General features: G+C 47.2%; 1 protein-coding gene across 4 annotated transcripts in view; it reads left to right on the top strand.

Moving 5' to 3' along the window:
* The window catches only part of nfia (nuclear factor I/A), a 77,875-nt gene extending 66,181 nt beyond the window's left edge, over positions 1-11,694 (top strand). For 3 of the 4 annotated variants that reach the window (XM_036131774.1, XM_036131773.1, XM_036131772.1), the window contains one exon: positions 7,335-11,694. In XM_036131774.1, coding sequence (XP_035987667.1) covers positions 7,335-7,349 — 15 coding nt within the window. In that variant the 3' untranslated portion in view covers positions 7,350-11,694. The remainder of the gene's footprint in view (positions 1-7,334) is intronic. The other variant, XM_036131775.1, reaches the window with a different exon arrangement.
* Positions 11,695-15,217: the final 3,523 nt, after the last annotated feature.

Below are 15,217 nucleotides of genomic sequence, written 5' to 3'. Positions count from 1 at the left end.
GCATGCCATTACAGCATGGCGTTACACATGGCGTTACAGCATGGCATTACAGCAGGGCGTTATGCATGCCGTTATGCATGGCGTTACACATGGCGTTACAGCATGGTGTTACACATGGCGTTACACATGGTGTTACAGCATGCCGTTACAGCATGGTGTTACAGCATGGCGTTACAGCATGGCGTTACACATGGCGTTACAGCATGGCGTTACAGCATGGTGTTACACATAGCGTTACACATGGTGTTACAGCATGCCGTTACAGCATGGTGTTACAGCATGGCGTTACAGCATGGCGTTACACATGGCGTTACAGCATGGCGTTACAGCATGGTGTTACACATGGCGTTACACATGGTGTTACACATAGCGTTACACATGGTGTTACAGCATGGTGTTACAGCATAGCGTTACACATGGCGTTACACATGGTGTTACACATAGCGTTACACATGGTGTTACACATAGCGTTACACATGGTGTTACAGCATGGTGTTACAGCATGCCGTTACAGCATGGTGTTACAGCATGGCATTACAGCATGGCGTTACACATGGCGTTACAGCATGGTGTTACAGCATGGCGTTACACATAGCGTTACAGCATGGCGTTACACATGGTGTTACACATGGTGTTACAGCATGGTGTTACAGCATGGCGTTACACATGGTGTTACACATGGTGTTACACATAGCGTTACACATGGTGTTACACATAGCGTTACAGCATGGCGTTACACATAGCGTTACACATGGTGTTACAGCATGGCGTTACACATGGTGTTACAGCATGGTGTTACACATAGCGTTACAGCATGGCGTTACAGCATGGCGTTACGCATGGCGTTACAGCATGGCGTTACACATGGTGTTACACATAGCGTTAAACCATGGCGTTACACATAGCGTTACACATAGCGTTACAGCATGGTGTTACACATGGCGTTACAGCATGGTGTTACACATAGCGTTACAGCATGGCGTTACAGCATGCCATTACACATGCCGTTATGCATGGCGTTACACATGGCGTTACATCATGTCGTTACACATGCCGTTACACATAGCGTTACAGCATGGCGTTACAGCATGCCATTACAGCATGCCGTTACACATGGCATTACAGCATGGCATTACAGCATGGCGTTATGCATGCCATTATGCATGGCGATACACATGGCGTTACAGCATGGCGTTACAGCATAGCGTTACAGCATAGCGTTACACATAGCGTTACACATGGCGTTACAGCATAGCGTTACAGCATAGCGTTACACATGGCGTTACAGCATGGCGTTACACATGGTGTTACAGCATGGCGTTACACATGGTGTTACAGCATGGCGTTACACATGGTGTTACAGCATGGTGTTACAGCATGGCGTTACACATGGCGTTACACATGGTGTTACACATAGCGTTACACATGGTGTTACAGCATGGTGTTACAGCATAGCGTTACACATGGCGTTACACATGGTGTTACACATAGCGTTACACATGGTGTTACACATAGCGTTACACATGGTGTTACAGCATGGTGTTACAGCATGCCGTTACAGCATGGTGTTACAGCATGGCATTACAGCATGGCGTTACACATGGCGTTACAGCATGGTGTTACAGCATGGCGTTACACATAGCGTTACAGCATGGCGTTACACATGGTGTTACACATGGTGTTACAGCATGGTGTTACAGCATGGCGTTACACATGGTGTTACACATGGTGTTACACATAGCGTTACACATGGTGTTACACATAGCGTTACAGCATGGCGTTACACATAGCGTTACACATGGTGTTACAGCATGGCGTTACACATGGTGTTACAGCATGGTGTTACACATAGCGTTACAGCATGGCGTTACAGCATGGCGTTACGCATGGCGTTACAGCATGGCGTTACACATGGTGTTACACATAGCGTTAAACCATGGTGTTACACATAGCGTTACAGCATGGCGTTACAGCATGGCGTTACACATAGCGTTACAGCATGGTGTTACACATGGCGTTACAGCATGGTGTTACACATAGCGTTACAGCATGGCGTTACAGCATGGCGTTACAGCATGCCATTACACATGCCGTTATGCATGGCGTTACACATGGCGTTACATCATGTCGTTACACATGCCGTTACACATAGCGTTACAGCATGCCATTACAGCATGCCGTTACACATGGCATTACAGCATGGCATTACAGCATGGCGTTATGCATGCCATTATGCATGGCGTTACACATGGCGTTACAGCATGGCGTTACAGCATGCCATTACAGCATGCCGTTACACATGGCGTTACAGCATGGCGTTACAGCATAGCGTTACACATAGCGTTACACATGGCGTTACAGCATAGCGTTACAGCATAGCGTTACACATGGCGTTACAGCATGGCGTTACACATGGTGTTACAGCATGGCGTTACACATGGCATTGTTTCAAGGTAATTGTTTTTGTTTCAGGGTAAATTCAGAATATTTGCAGGTAACCATTTGGATAAAATTTTGAGTATTCCAGCATAAGGTGTTTCAGGGTAAATCTGGGGGCTATCAAGGTACATTTTGGATATTTCAAGGAAAAACATTTGGGGTAAATATTTTTAGCTTTCATGGTAAATGTTATGGGTTTAAGAGTACATTTCCAGGGTAAATTTAGGATATTTCAGGAGCAAATATCTGGTAGATTTTTTAATTTCCCAGGGATCAGATGAATTGCAATGTAAAATGTTGGAGTAAATGTTTAATGTTTCAGGGATTATTTTGGGAATTTCAAGGTAAATATTCAGGGCAAATTAAGGGTGTTTCAAGGTAAAGTTTTGGGGTAAATTTTGGATATTTCATGGTAAATTTGGGGGGATTAAATGTAAATCTTCAGGGTAACTATTGGGTGTTTCATGGTAAATTTTCAGGTTAAATTTATATTTCAAAATAAGACATTGTGGGTGTTTCAGGGTAATATTTTGTTTCAAATTATATTTTCAGTGTAGATTTAATGTGTTTTGGGGTAAAATTTAAATATTTCAGGGTAAATTCAGGATATTTGCAGTTGACCATTTGTGGTTAATTTTGAGTATTCCAGAGGTAGTGGAATACCAGGATGTTTCAGGGTAAAATTAGATATTCCAGGGTAAATAACAGATTTTCCAGAGTGAATTTTCTGGGTAAAACTTTGGGGTAAATTTTGGATGTTTGAAGGGTAACTCACCACCAAATCAAAGTTTTTGGCCAATAAACTGTTAATTTGGTCTTAGAGAGCTGTCTACATATCCTGGTCACATTATTTTGAAAATGTAGTACATATTATTTGAAATCCTGCTTTTGTGTCTAAAACCGTCAGTGTGGCGCCCTAAGGTTAAAATTTGGTTCTGTCAGGGTAAAAATTTTGTTTAGAGTAAATTTTGGGTGTTTCCAGGTAAACTTTCAGGGTAAATTTTTGATGCCTTCAGATAAATTGCTAAGGTAAATTGTGGATGTTTCTGAGAATAAACACCCATAGGGTATTTCAGGTTAAAGTTTTGGTTTTTCAGGGCATATTTGGGTGTGTCAGGGTAAAGTTTTAGGTTAAATATTTGATGTTTCAGGATAAATTGTGTCCAAAGCAGGACCCAGGGCAGTCCCTGTTGTGAGGGCTGAAACCATAAACAAGTTGGTCCAAAACCTTTCAAAACAATGTCCAGAAGACACCCCCGTCCTTCGTCTTTTCCAGGCTCTGGCTATTGTTGTCCAGGAGATTTCACGTACATCCCCGTCCAAACTGGGTCTTTTTTTAACACAATTAGGCCACTTTAAAAGATCACAGGAAGGAAAAGGTGGAGAAATAAGGAGTTTTGGACAGGATATCTAAGTGAGACCAAACAGGAAGACGTTTTCTGGTCCTCCAGTGCAAGACAAGCATAAAACGGCTGAATTACAGCTGTCAGAGAAATTCTGGCTGTCTGGCCGGCCGGTGAGAGTTTCATCTTCAGAGTCTTCTCAGGACAGAGGTGGTGGTGGTGGTGGTGGGGGGGCTGCTGCAGTGCTGGGGGGAGGGCGAGAGACACCAACACACAGCGGGAGAGAGAGAGCGGGCCAGAAAAGTCCCCGCGTCAGCAAGTTGTATTGATTAAAAACTAACCTTCCAGTCTTCTCCTCTATCACTGCACGCACACAGAGCAGTAGAATTACAACGAGTCAGGAGCAGGAGGGTCTGGCTGCACGGCGGCCTGCAGAGCCTGCAACACACACTCAGGAACCCACAACACACACTCAGGAACCCACAACACACTCAGGAACCCACAGAGAGCCACAGACACGCGGAAACACGACAAGCGAAGGCTTTCTCCCCCCGTGTTTTATTAAACTTCCTTTTATTTTCAGACACATTTCCTAAACTCTGCCTCCATCTCCAAGACTGCGTGTAGATGTGTGCGTCTTCACTTTAAATCGATACCGTGTGTGTGTGTGTGGGGGGGGGGGGGGGGAGTGATCCAGAGAGGACTGCTGAGGAAGAGGAGTGAGGATGATGAGAAGGGAAGGGTAGTAAAGTAAGGGGAGTGTTTTAAGGTGGGGGGGTCCTTGGCGATGGTAGTCACGTCCCAGGCCGTCTGGTTGTCCCGGCAACCAGACATGATGTAAGACGTGGACGAACTTGAACTTGGCGTGGCAGTTAGAACGATGAGGGAGAGATTGGTGAAACTGGAACCGTTGGCGATCAATAGCAGCCGATCAGAGATATCGCACACAGACGGGTCCGCAGCAACGCCCCGTCCCTCTGAAGCTCGGCGGGGGCCGCTCAGGGGCCCGTCTGGGATCCAGGGTCCCTGCAGGCTGCAGAGGTCACTGCAGCGTAGACAGTTTTCCAGCAGCCAGACGTTCAGGAATGTTCTCAAGATGTCTGGATCGATAGTTCTTCAGAAGCTTTTCTTTGGGTTTTGGCTACTTCTCCGCCAGAGTCAGTCCTTCTCCTGAAAAGACTGTAACGCCTCTTTCAGTTCTGGCCATAATGAAAAAGGTTTAGGCTCTGAAATGATTAAACTCTACTCTTATGATTAAAACACACTACAGCCTCCACAGGGCATTACTTTGGTCCACTCTTCTTGGTTATTTGGGTTCCTGCTCAGCTCTCTGCCCGTTACTCCGGCTCTATTCAGCTCCGCCCGCCTCACCAGCATTTTGATTACAGCTTTTCCATTCCTCCTCAGGAGGTAGGATGAGTGGAGTAGGGCTGACCGCTGTTCACTAATTAGCAGAGGAGAAACCAGAACGTTTACCTTACGGGGAAAAGTTAAACATCGATGTTTAGGCCCACCATGAATGGTGTAGGTCTGACCAAAATACAGTTTTACTATTTACAATCATGAACCTAGCCTGAAGGAAACAAAAGGAAAATGACACATTTAGCTTTGTAGACGCAGACGGCTGCGCTGGATTTAACAACCTTAATCAGATCCTCAGCGAGGCTTTCTCTCATTTTACCCGATGCTGGCTGTCGTTTTCCTGTCTTCTGTCTCCTCCTCCTGGGCAGGGCCGTGACACAAAAGATCAGACAAAAAGAAATCTCTCATCTGTGCAGTCTAGCTTAATGATTAGATTTGCATCACTTTCATATACAGAGAACGCTCTGACGTTTTGTCCCTAAAGAGTCTGGTTGAACAATGTGTTGGCGGATGGAACCACCATGTGTGGGAGGAAGGCAGAGAACCGCTGCAGCAGCCGCTAACACACCGAACGCTCCACAGAATCAGCACCGCCTCAATATCCAACCACGATAATTCTCTGCGGTCAAAGTCTGCGGTTTTGCACTTTAAAGTCCTTCTAGTTGTTCCTCATGAAGCCCTAACTTTATCCTCCATGAGGCAAACTTTGGAGTAGATCAACACATTCTTGTAGATACAAAAATACAAACATTGTTTGTATTTCTTTTTATTTATGTTTTTATTTATGATTTATTTACCTTTTTAGAGACAGATCAAGCAGAGTCAAGTGGAGCTGAAATGGAAAAATGCTTAAAGGTCCCACGAAAACATTTCAGCCAGGACCTGGTGTGTACTTTGACTAGGCCGCTGCCTTGCTGCTCTTGTTTTCAAGCCTTTCTGTTGTAAATCTGCTGCTTGTTTTGGATTATTGTTCTGCTGGAGAACCAGTTTGGGCCAAGTTTCATCTGTTGGACAGACTGACCCAAGTTTTACTCTAGAAACCTTTGGTCTACTGAGTAGAAGGTAACGGGGAGGTTGCCAGGTTCATCCACCACCAAGCTTGATGGTTGCCATGAGGCGTTTGTGCTGATAAGTAATGTTTGGTTTTCTCCAAACATGGTTCTGTGCGATTGGTAGACATGTCTACTTGGGTCTCATCTGAGGACATTGTTCTTCAGTCAGACGCAGCTTTGCAGGCCTCCGTTTGTTTGTGGATAGACGCAGTAATGATAGACTTGATAACGTCTGGAAACAGCCATAAAGCTCTCTCCACACTGATGGGCAGCTCATTTCTTTTTCTACTGCGGACCTGTAGAGTCCCCCAGGCTCCGTCCTCGGTTCTCAGCTTTCTGTTCATCTAGAACAGGGGTGTCAAACTCATTTCTATATGGGGCCACTTTGGCGTCATAAAGTCATTAAAAGGGCCGGTAGCACGTGTAGAGACGATACTTTTCATTTCATAATTTTATTCCAGTTCACATAGAAGTATAAAAAAATGCACAGTAACATAAAAATAGCAACCTTAGGCCCAGTTTATACAGTTTATCTGCAAGAAAAGTTGATATTGGGGTGAGTTACACTTACAGGTGGCACAGCTTTAGCCACTTTGTACACTTTAAAAGGATATATACCTCTACTTTATTACATGATATGCTTTTTTTTTTGGCTCTTGAGGGCCGGATAATTTACCTTGACGGGCCGGATTCGGCCCACGGGCCTTGAGTTTGACATCTGTGATCTAGAAACTGAACACAATCCACAAACACAGTAATGCAATCTGCTCCTGAGAACCTGTTCACACTCCTAGAACAGACCTGAAGGTCCGTTCATGAGCTGTAATATGAACATCAGACAGAATCGGATCACATCTCTTACGACACAATTTGTTCTCTGTAATGTCTAAAAATAACAGTCTGTAAGACGGACAATAGGACTCTTTGGTTCTAAGAAGGACGATGATACAGCTCTGAGGTCCTCGTCAGGTCTTCAATGGAAATGTTCCTCTGACTCTTTGGTTTTCATGTAAAATGTGCCTCTTCCTGAAGGCTGACGCTCAAATTAAACCATTTTTCTGCTGCAGATTGCATCCTGGGTGCAGGTTAGAGGACTGGCGCTCTGCTCGGATGTTAACGCCTCTCTCTGTCTCCACAGTGGTACCTGGGATAAGGACTCCTGAGTTGCCCCCACCCTCCTCTACAGTAAACTACTGCAGTCTCCTCCTCCACCTCGGACACCAGCTGTGACAGAAAGCCCATCTCACCTGTCCCTGGTCAACCCTTTGCAAGTCCTGCAGATCCTGGCTCCACCGTCAAACGACTCGGCATCAGCATGGCTAAAGCGGATCAAACGCACCCTCTCTGAGAATTATTTGTCCCAGAATTCCTTGCAGGCGCTTGGTTCATGTATCTGTAGTGCTGGATCTGAGCCTCGATCATTTTTCCCTGAATCCCAGATCTAAGGGGGAAGGAGGAACGGCCCGCCGGGTTCTGGGAAAGTGATCAGACTGAATCACAGAAATCCCTCTTTGGAGGAACTACCTATCAAATCACTTTTTGCTGTGTGAACTTTCATTGTTTTGAAGCTCCCCATGTAGCCCCCCCCACCCCCACCCCCCCACCACCACCACCTAGTGGATACCTGCAGCCTGGGACTGGTGGGAAGGTGTTGAAGGAGGGGCTGGGGTGTCCCTGGCTCAGAGGCACCAGCTGAAGCATCCCTCCTGAGGGGGACGCCGCCTCTCCAGCTCTCTCTGAGGACATGGACCACTTTGACGGGACGAGCTCAGAGATGCTGCGGCATGAACTAAACACGGGGTCTCAGGCGGGTGGGTGATGAAGGCCCATAGCCAGCTGGGTTTGTTGCTATGTTTCACCAAGCGCTTGTTTCTCTGGAGGCTTCGGCTTCATGGCTCATTGGTTTTGCTCTTTTAGCCACCATTTCCTCTTCCTCCTCCATCCATCCACCTGTCTGGGTGACGGTGCTGCGTACGCAGGGTGGGCCAAACCTTCAGGGTCTGAGGTCAAGCAGGCAGTGAGGAGAGAGCCATGTCTCTCAAACCTAACAGTGAAATCAAGAGGAAAAGTGCAATTTTGTTGACTAGCTGTGGGATTATTAAATATCGTATATCTAAATGTATATTTTTCTTCTAGTCCACTCACACCTCTGGGACTCTAAAATACTGGGGTAGCAAAGCAAACAGCCCGCAGCCTTGGGTTAACCCGAAATCCTGACCCGTTGACAAATAAGGGAGCCACGTTCACTTTGATCGTTGTTTTGTTCTTTGTTCCTCTGTTAGTTTGATATGAGAACCCCTTAAAGAGATAACTGTTTTTTAAGCATCTCGTGCAGCTAAGGACTGATTTTTACTCAGTTATTAAAAAAAAACGCCAAGCGATTAATTTATTTTACTGAGCACTTCATTCTGCTTCAGGAAAAACAAACGTCTCATGAAGCGAAATCAGAAGAATTTAGACTTGAAACAAATCAATTAGGCAAGATAATCTGCCCGGTAACGGCTCACGATTTGATTGGCGGGGTCTTCCAGGGGCCCCGTCCAATCACAAGCACTTGGTCCTGCAGCCAGCCAATAGGCTGTGAGTGTGTAATCGGAGGGTGTGGCTTGTTAATGAAAGACCTTAACTCAGCTCTTCTTCAGTTCGTTTTTTCTTTCTTATTCTATAAATATCTATAAACACACAAACAGACACATTAAAAAAACACGAGTTTAAATGAAAAAGTGTTTAAAAAGAGTAAAAAAAAAATCTGCATGTGTTCGTGTTAGTAACAGTCTTTTCCATAGATGATGTAGTTAGAAACAGACAATATATTGTAAACATTCACAACATCAGGTGCTTCCCAGCAGCCGTCGCTTAGTTTGGTCCCGTCCAGTCCAGTCTGGTCCGGTTTAATCCGGTTCCACCCATTCTGGTCTTATCCAGTCTGGTCCCGTCCATTCCGGTCTCATCTGGTCCGGTCTCATCCGGTCCATTCCGGTCTCATCCGGTCCATTCAGGTCTCATCCGGTCCATTCAGGTCTCCTCTGGTCCGGTCTTATCCGGTCCATTCCGGTCTTATCTAGTCCGGTCCCGTCCATTCCGGTCTCATCTGGTCCGGTCTCATCCGGTCCATTCCGGTCTCATCCGGTCCATTCCGGTCTTATCCGGTCCATTCCGGTCTTATCCGGTCCATTCCGGTCTTATCCAGTCCGGTCCCGTCCATTCCGGTCTCATCTGGTCCGGTCTCATCCGGTCCATTCGGGTCTCATCCGGTCCATTCCGGTCTCCTCTGGTCCGGTCTTATCCGGTCCATTCCGGTCTTATCCAGTCCGGTCCCGTCCATTCCGGTCTCATCTGGTCCGGTCTCATCCGGTCCATTCCGGTCTTATCCGGTCCATTCCGGTCTCATGCGGTCCATTCTGGTCTCATCTGGTCCATTCCGGTCCGGTCTCATCCAGTTGATGTGGCCTGTGCCTCAGTTGAAAGCAGACTTGATGAGATCTGAATTGGAGGGATTTTTTTTTACCTTTCTTCTTCTTGTGTGAATTTTCCTCCTGATCCGAGATGTTGAGGCGGGCCAGAGGAACCCTGTGGAGACGGAGTTTGAAGGGTCAGCAGAGGTTCTGGTCCAGTTGGCAAGGTTCAGTCAAATGAGCAGCGAAGGTGAGGAAGATACAGAGGAACGTAGTTATGGTGACGGCTTTAGATCATTGGTGCTGCCAGTGGGTGGCGCTGCAGGCGAATTCTCTTTATTTAGGAGCAAGTTGTCTAAGTTGAGTGAAAGCAGCTCCTGTCTGAGGATCAGAAGTTAACATCTTTCAGTCTTTGTGTCGTCTGCTCTGTTTCTGTTGGAAACGTTCATCCAAAGCGGTCCAGGTCCAAACCAGAGCCGGTTCCTCCTGGAGATGTTTGAACCTCTGATCCAGACGCCGTGTGGAGGATTACGGAGCAGCGAGAAGTCCTTCCCATCACCCCTGCTTCAGCCTCGGTCCAAAATTATTCATACCCGTGATACGTTTGAATTTATTTCTCTCCTGTAGGTAATATTTTAGAAACATAACTACATTAGAATAAAAACTACTGATCCTCATCTCAGGTGTCGATGGAAACAGCATCAGAACAATCAGAACTGAGAATGAAGGTGTTCTGCTCATCTGACTGACCTTTGACCCTCCTGGTGGATTAGTTCACGCTCTTCCCGTTCTTCTTCTTTCCAGTGACTGACATCTGCTGCTGGAAAACGTTCCATGTTTTCCTGTTTCCTTCCCCCTGATTGTTCTCAGTTCCCACATCTGAGTGATGACGGTGTAAAATATGCAATGTCTGCTTGCACTCACAGATGAATTCTGTCCTTTTTATGGTTACTTTTCCTCTTTCTAATCCAAAGTCAGAGCAAACGGGCCTGCTGTGGTTCTGGCCCACTCAACCACCAGACTTCCTCGGGTTCTTGTTTTGTATTAAGCCCGCCCCAAACAAGCCCTCCTCCTCCTCCTCCATCCCGGCGAAGATCGCTTAGCTCTCCAGTAGAAGAAGAAGAAGCTCAGTCCGGTTCCGTCCGGTTCCGTCGCGTACGCCGCGGTGATGGTTGAGTTGTTCCACTTGGGTCGGTGCAGTTCTCCTGTATTCCTGCCTTCCCTTTAGCCCAGAGTTTGGCATTAATTATCTGCACTAAATATATATAATTAATAAAAAAACAGCTTCTAGGTCTTTAAACAATCGAAGGGAAAAAAATCTAAACGTTGCACGGACATTTTATAAAGTGTCAAAAAAAATCAGCCTAGCATTAATCCGATTTTTGGGCTGAGTGTACGATACGAACTAAATTTGCACCGTTTTTAAAGAAACAAAAGTGAGCGTGAAAGCAATAGTTTGGGCAGCGTCTTCCGTTCCTGTTTGTCTGTTGATTTAGTTTGTTCTGCAGCAAAGGAGGATGGAGCGCCTCCTACTGGCCAGAGGGCAGTGCCGCAGGGCCTGACTGAGAGACATCTCTCTGCTCTATGGTTTTATTGATTATACTGATTTAAAGCTGCCCTATTTTATAATGCAGGACTTTTGTAACAATGACTAAATGAGGAAACTCTCGTGTTGTGAATTTTCTGACTGTTTGTATGGAGGCCACGTTATTAGAACGGGTTTGGTTTTCTTTCTGGAAACTGGATTTAAGTTGAAAACTTTCCTGTTTCCTTCTCTATCTTGTTTTCCTTTTTTATGTATTTATGGACTTTTCCTCTGTTAAATTAGCATATTCCTGCTCTTCTAAAGTCCAGGGTGCTGTGGTGATCCGACCATTGTAAATGGGTGTTACAGTATGCCGTATGTTCAGTGTTGATTAAGCTAAATTTAGTCATTCTGAGGAGAAAAATGACTTTTTTATGCATTTGAAGGAGTTTAGTTTTTAGGCAGGAGACAATGACATAGCCAGCCAAACGATGCCCCGACTATAAATGCATCCAGGCATCTTTTTTTGTGTTCACCATTCCATGCAGAAAAATAAACAGCTTGATTATGCAACATGATTCTTTTTTTTCCCATCTGTTTCTTTCTTCACCTCCTCCACCACCAGCTCCCGCTCTAGGTCCATCCGCTCCTCCTCGGCTGCTCGGCGCCGACGTGCAGCCGAGGAACGACGATGCAGGACGGTGTGATCGGAACTCCTGCTCCGCTTTCCTCCCAGATTCAGAGCTTTGATTCCATCAGGAATCCATCGTTCTAACGATCAGTAAATCTTCTCTTTAACATTTCCATTAGAGGATCAATGGTTCGACTGAAACAGCAAACCAGATCAGAAAATACTGCTGCTGCTGCTGCTGCTGCTGCTGCTGCTGCTGCTGCTGCTGCTGCTGCTGCTTGGAAAACCGGATCAGATTCTGTACCTGATTAATGGAAACGAGCAGCAGCTCCGATCACACCTGAACTGGAGATAGAAACATCTCCACCCTGAGGATGAATAACTGAAGCTGCTGAGACCAGAAGATACCAGCCAGCACCCCCCCCCCCCCCCCCCCCCCCCCAATCCCTGGTGATGAGCAACTCTGCTGGCTAGTCAGGAAACAGGGTTGGACAGTGCTCACAGTTTTTAAGCTTCTCTCACAGGACACAGAATCCCTCAGACTGGCTCAGCAGTGGGGGGCAGAACAGCCAGAGAGAGCTGATGGAGTCCAACCCAGGCACTGATCTCATCCCCTCAGACATGAAGCTGCTCTGCACCTCTAAAGAATCGCTCCATCACTGTAGCGGTAATCCCTGATCCTGCAGAGGAACCGGGACAGGGAGGTATGCTGGAGCCATGCTTCTGTCATGTCCCCCACAGCCAATCACAGCGCAGCGGTCTAGTCTGCATGAGAACTATGCACTGACTTACAGCCTTCCCGTGGATGAGGTGAGGCTCACATCGGAGCAACCCTTCCAGATCCCAGCTTCCACGGAGCAAACGCCAGAAGACTGAAACCCAACCAGCATATTCCACCATATAATGAAAAGATCAAATGTAGTGCCTGTGAACCTGTATTATACTGACACCTGTTTGTAACTTCTGAACACCAGTAGCCTTCGCTCTGTCAGGTCTCTGACTCTAGCTGATGTTCAATAATCACCAGATATAACTGCACTGCATGCTCTTCCATAATCGCCTATTAAGCTGTTACAGAGACTAAAGTAAGAAAAAATGACAAAAAACGACTTTCTGTCCATCCTTCACCAATCCTCCTCTTCATCAACACATCATCTGCAAGAGACATCTGAACAGCGTTTAGATCTGACATGTGTCCATCATGACCAGTGTCACAGGACAGAGTGACAATAGACAGGTGTCTCACTCTGACAGGTGTCTCACTCTGACAGGTGTCTCACTCTGACGGGTGTCTCACTCTGACAAGTGTCAAAATCTGACAGGTGTCTCACTCTGACGGGTGTCTCACTCTGACGGGTGTCTCACTCTGACAAGTGTCAAAATCTGACAGGTGTCTCACTCTGACGGGTGTCAAAATCTGACAGGTGTCACACTCTAATGGGTGTCTCACTCCGGTTGGTGTCTCACACTCTGACAGGTGTCTCACTCTGACAGGTGTCTCACTCTGACAGGTGTCAAAATCTGACAGGTGTCTCACTCTGACAGGTGTCACACTCTAATGGGTGTCTCACTCCGGTTGGTGTCTCACACTCTGACAGGTGTCTCACTCTGACGGGTGTCTCACTCTGACAAGTGTCAAAATCTGACAGGTGTCTCACTCTGACGGGTGTCTCACTCTGACAGGTGTCTCACTCTGACGGGTGTCTCACTCTGACAAGTGTCAAAATCTGACAGGTGTCTCACTCTGACGGGTGTCAAAATCTGACAGGTGTCACACTCTAATGGGTGTCTCACTCCGGTTGGTGTCTCACACTCTGACAGGTGTCACACTATGATGGGTGTCTCACTCTGACAGGTGTCTCACTCTGACAGGTGTCAAAATCTGACAGGTGTCTCACTCTGACAGGTGTCACACTCTAATGGGTGTCTCACTCCGGTTGGTGTCTCACTCTGACAGGTGTCACACTCTAATGGGTGTCTCACTCCGGTTGGTGTCTCACACTGACAGGTGTCACACTATGATGGGTGTCTCATTCTGATGGTGTCTCACTCTGACGGGTGTCTAACACTGACGGGTGTCTCACTTTGACAGTTGCCACACTATGATGGGTGTCTCACTCTGACGAGTGTCAAAATCTGACAGGTGTCAAAATCTGACAGGTGTCTCACTCTGACGGGTGTCACACTTTAATGGGTGTCTCACTCCGGTTGGTGTCTCACACTGACAGGTGTCACACTATGATGGGTGTCTCATTCTGATGGTGTCTCACTCTGACGGGTGTCTAACACTGACAGGTGTCTCACTCTGACAGTTGCCACACTATGATGGGTGTCTCACTCTGACGAGTGTCTCATTCTGATGGTGTCTCACTCTGACGGGTGTCTCACTCTGACAAGTGTCAAAATCTGACAGGTGTCTCACTCTGACGGGTGTCAAAATCTGACAGGTGTCACACTCTAATGGGTGTCTCACTCCGGTTGGTGTCTCACACTGACAGGTGTCACACTCTGACAAGTGTCACACTATGATGGGTGTCTCACTCTGACAGGTGTCTCACTCTGACAGGTGTCACACTATGATGGGTGTCTCACTCTGACAGGTGTCTCACTCTGACAGGTGTCAAAATCTGACAGGTGTCGCACTCTGACAAGTGTCAAAATCTGACAGCTGTCACACTCTGACAGGTGTCACACTATGATGGGTGTCTCACTCTGATGGTGTCTCACTCTGACGGGTGTCTAACACTGACAGGTGTCTCACTCTGACAGTTGCCACACTATGATGGGTGTCTCACTCTGACGAGTGTCTCATTCTGATGGTGTCTCACTCTGACGGGTGTCTAACTGTGACGGGTGTCACACTATGACGGGTGTCTCATGCTGACGGGTGTCACACTCTGACGGGTGTCACACCCTGACAGGTGTCTCACTCCGGTTGGTGTCTCACTCTGACAGTTGTCTCACTCTGACGGGTGTCTCACTCCGGGTAGCGCTGACTGCTCTGAGCCATCAGCCCTTGAGCCTTGCATGGTTTTAATCCGACAATCTTCCAAATCACTGTTACCATCAGCAAACACCCAGCTGGTCCGCTCCACACTCTCCCCTGCATTCATTGACCAGCAGACTGAGCCCCCCCCCCCCCCCCCCCCACCTACCACCACCCTATCCCCCTCCCTGGGCTGTTTCCTGCAGGAGTACCAATCGATGGCCTCTGCATTTTTCTGCAGCACTCAGCATTATCTGGGGCTGACTCCCCACCTCCTCCTCTGCATCTACCCCCAGGGCTGGGCTTTAAACGAGCTGCTGCTCCTCCAGGATCAGAAGGCTTTAAAGAGAAAGAGGTAGCAGCACCTGTGAGTCGCCCCCCCCTCTGCCTCCCACTTCCTCCCCACCCGGTCCGGACCAGCTGGGGTCGATCGTCTAGCTCACCTCCAATGGCTCCTGCAGCCTGTCGATGCAGCTCAGCTCTT

This window comes from Fundulus heteroclitus, unplaced genomic scaffold (assembly GCF_011125445.2).
Source record: "Fundulus heteroclitus isolate FHET01 unplaced genomic scaffold, MU-UCD_Fhet_4.1 scaffold_46, whole genome shotgun sequence".
NCBI classification, from domain to species: Eukaryota; Metazoa; Chordata; class Actinopteri; order Cyprinodontiformes; family Fundulidae; genus Fundulus; species Fundulus heteroclitus.
Note: the sequence above shows the minus strand (reverse complement) of the source record. Positions and strands in the feature narration are given on the sequence as shown.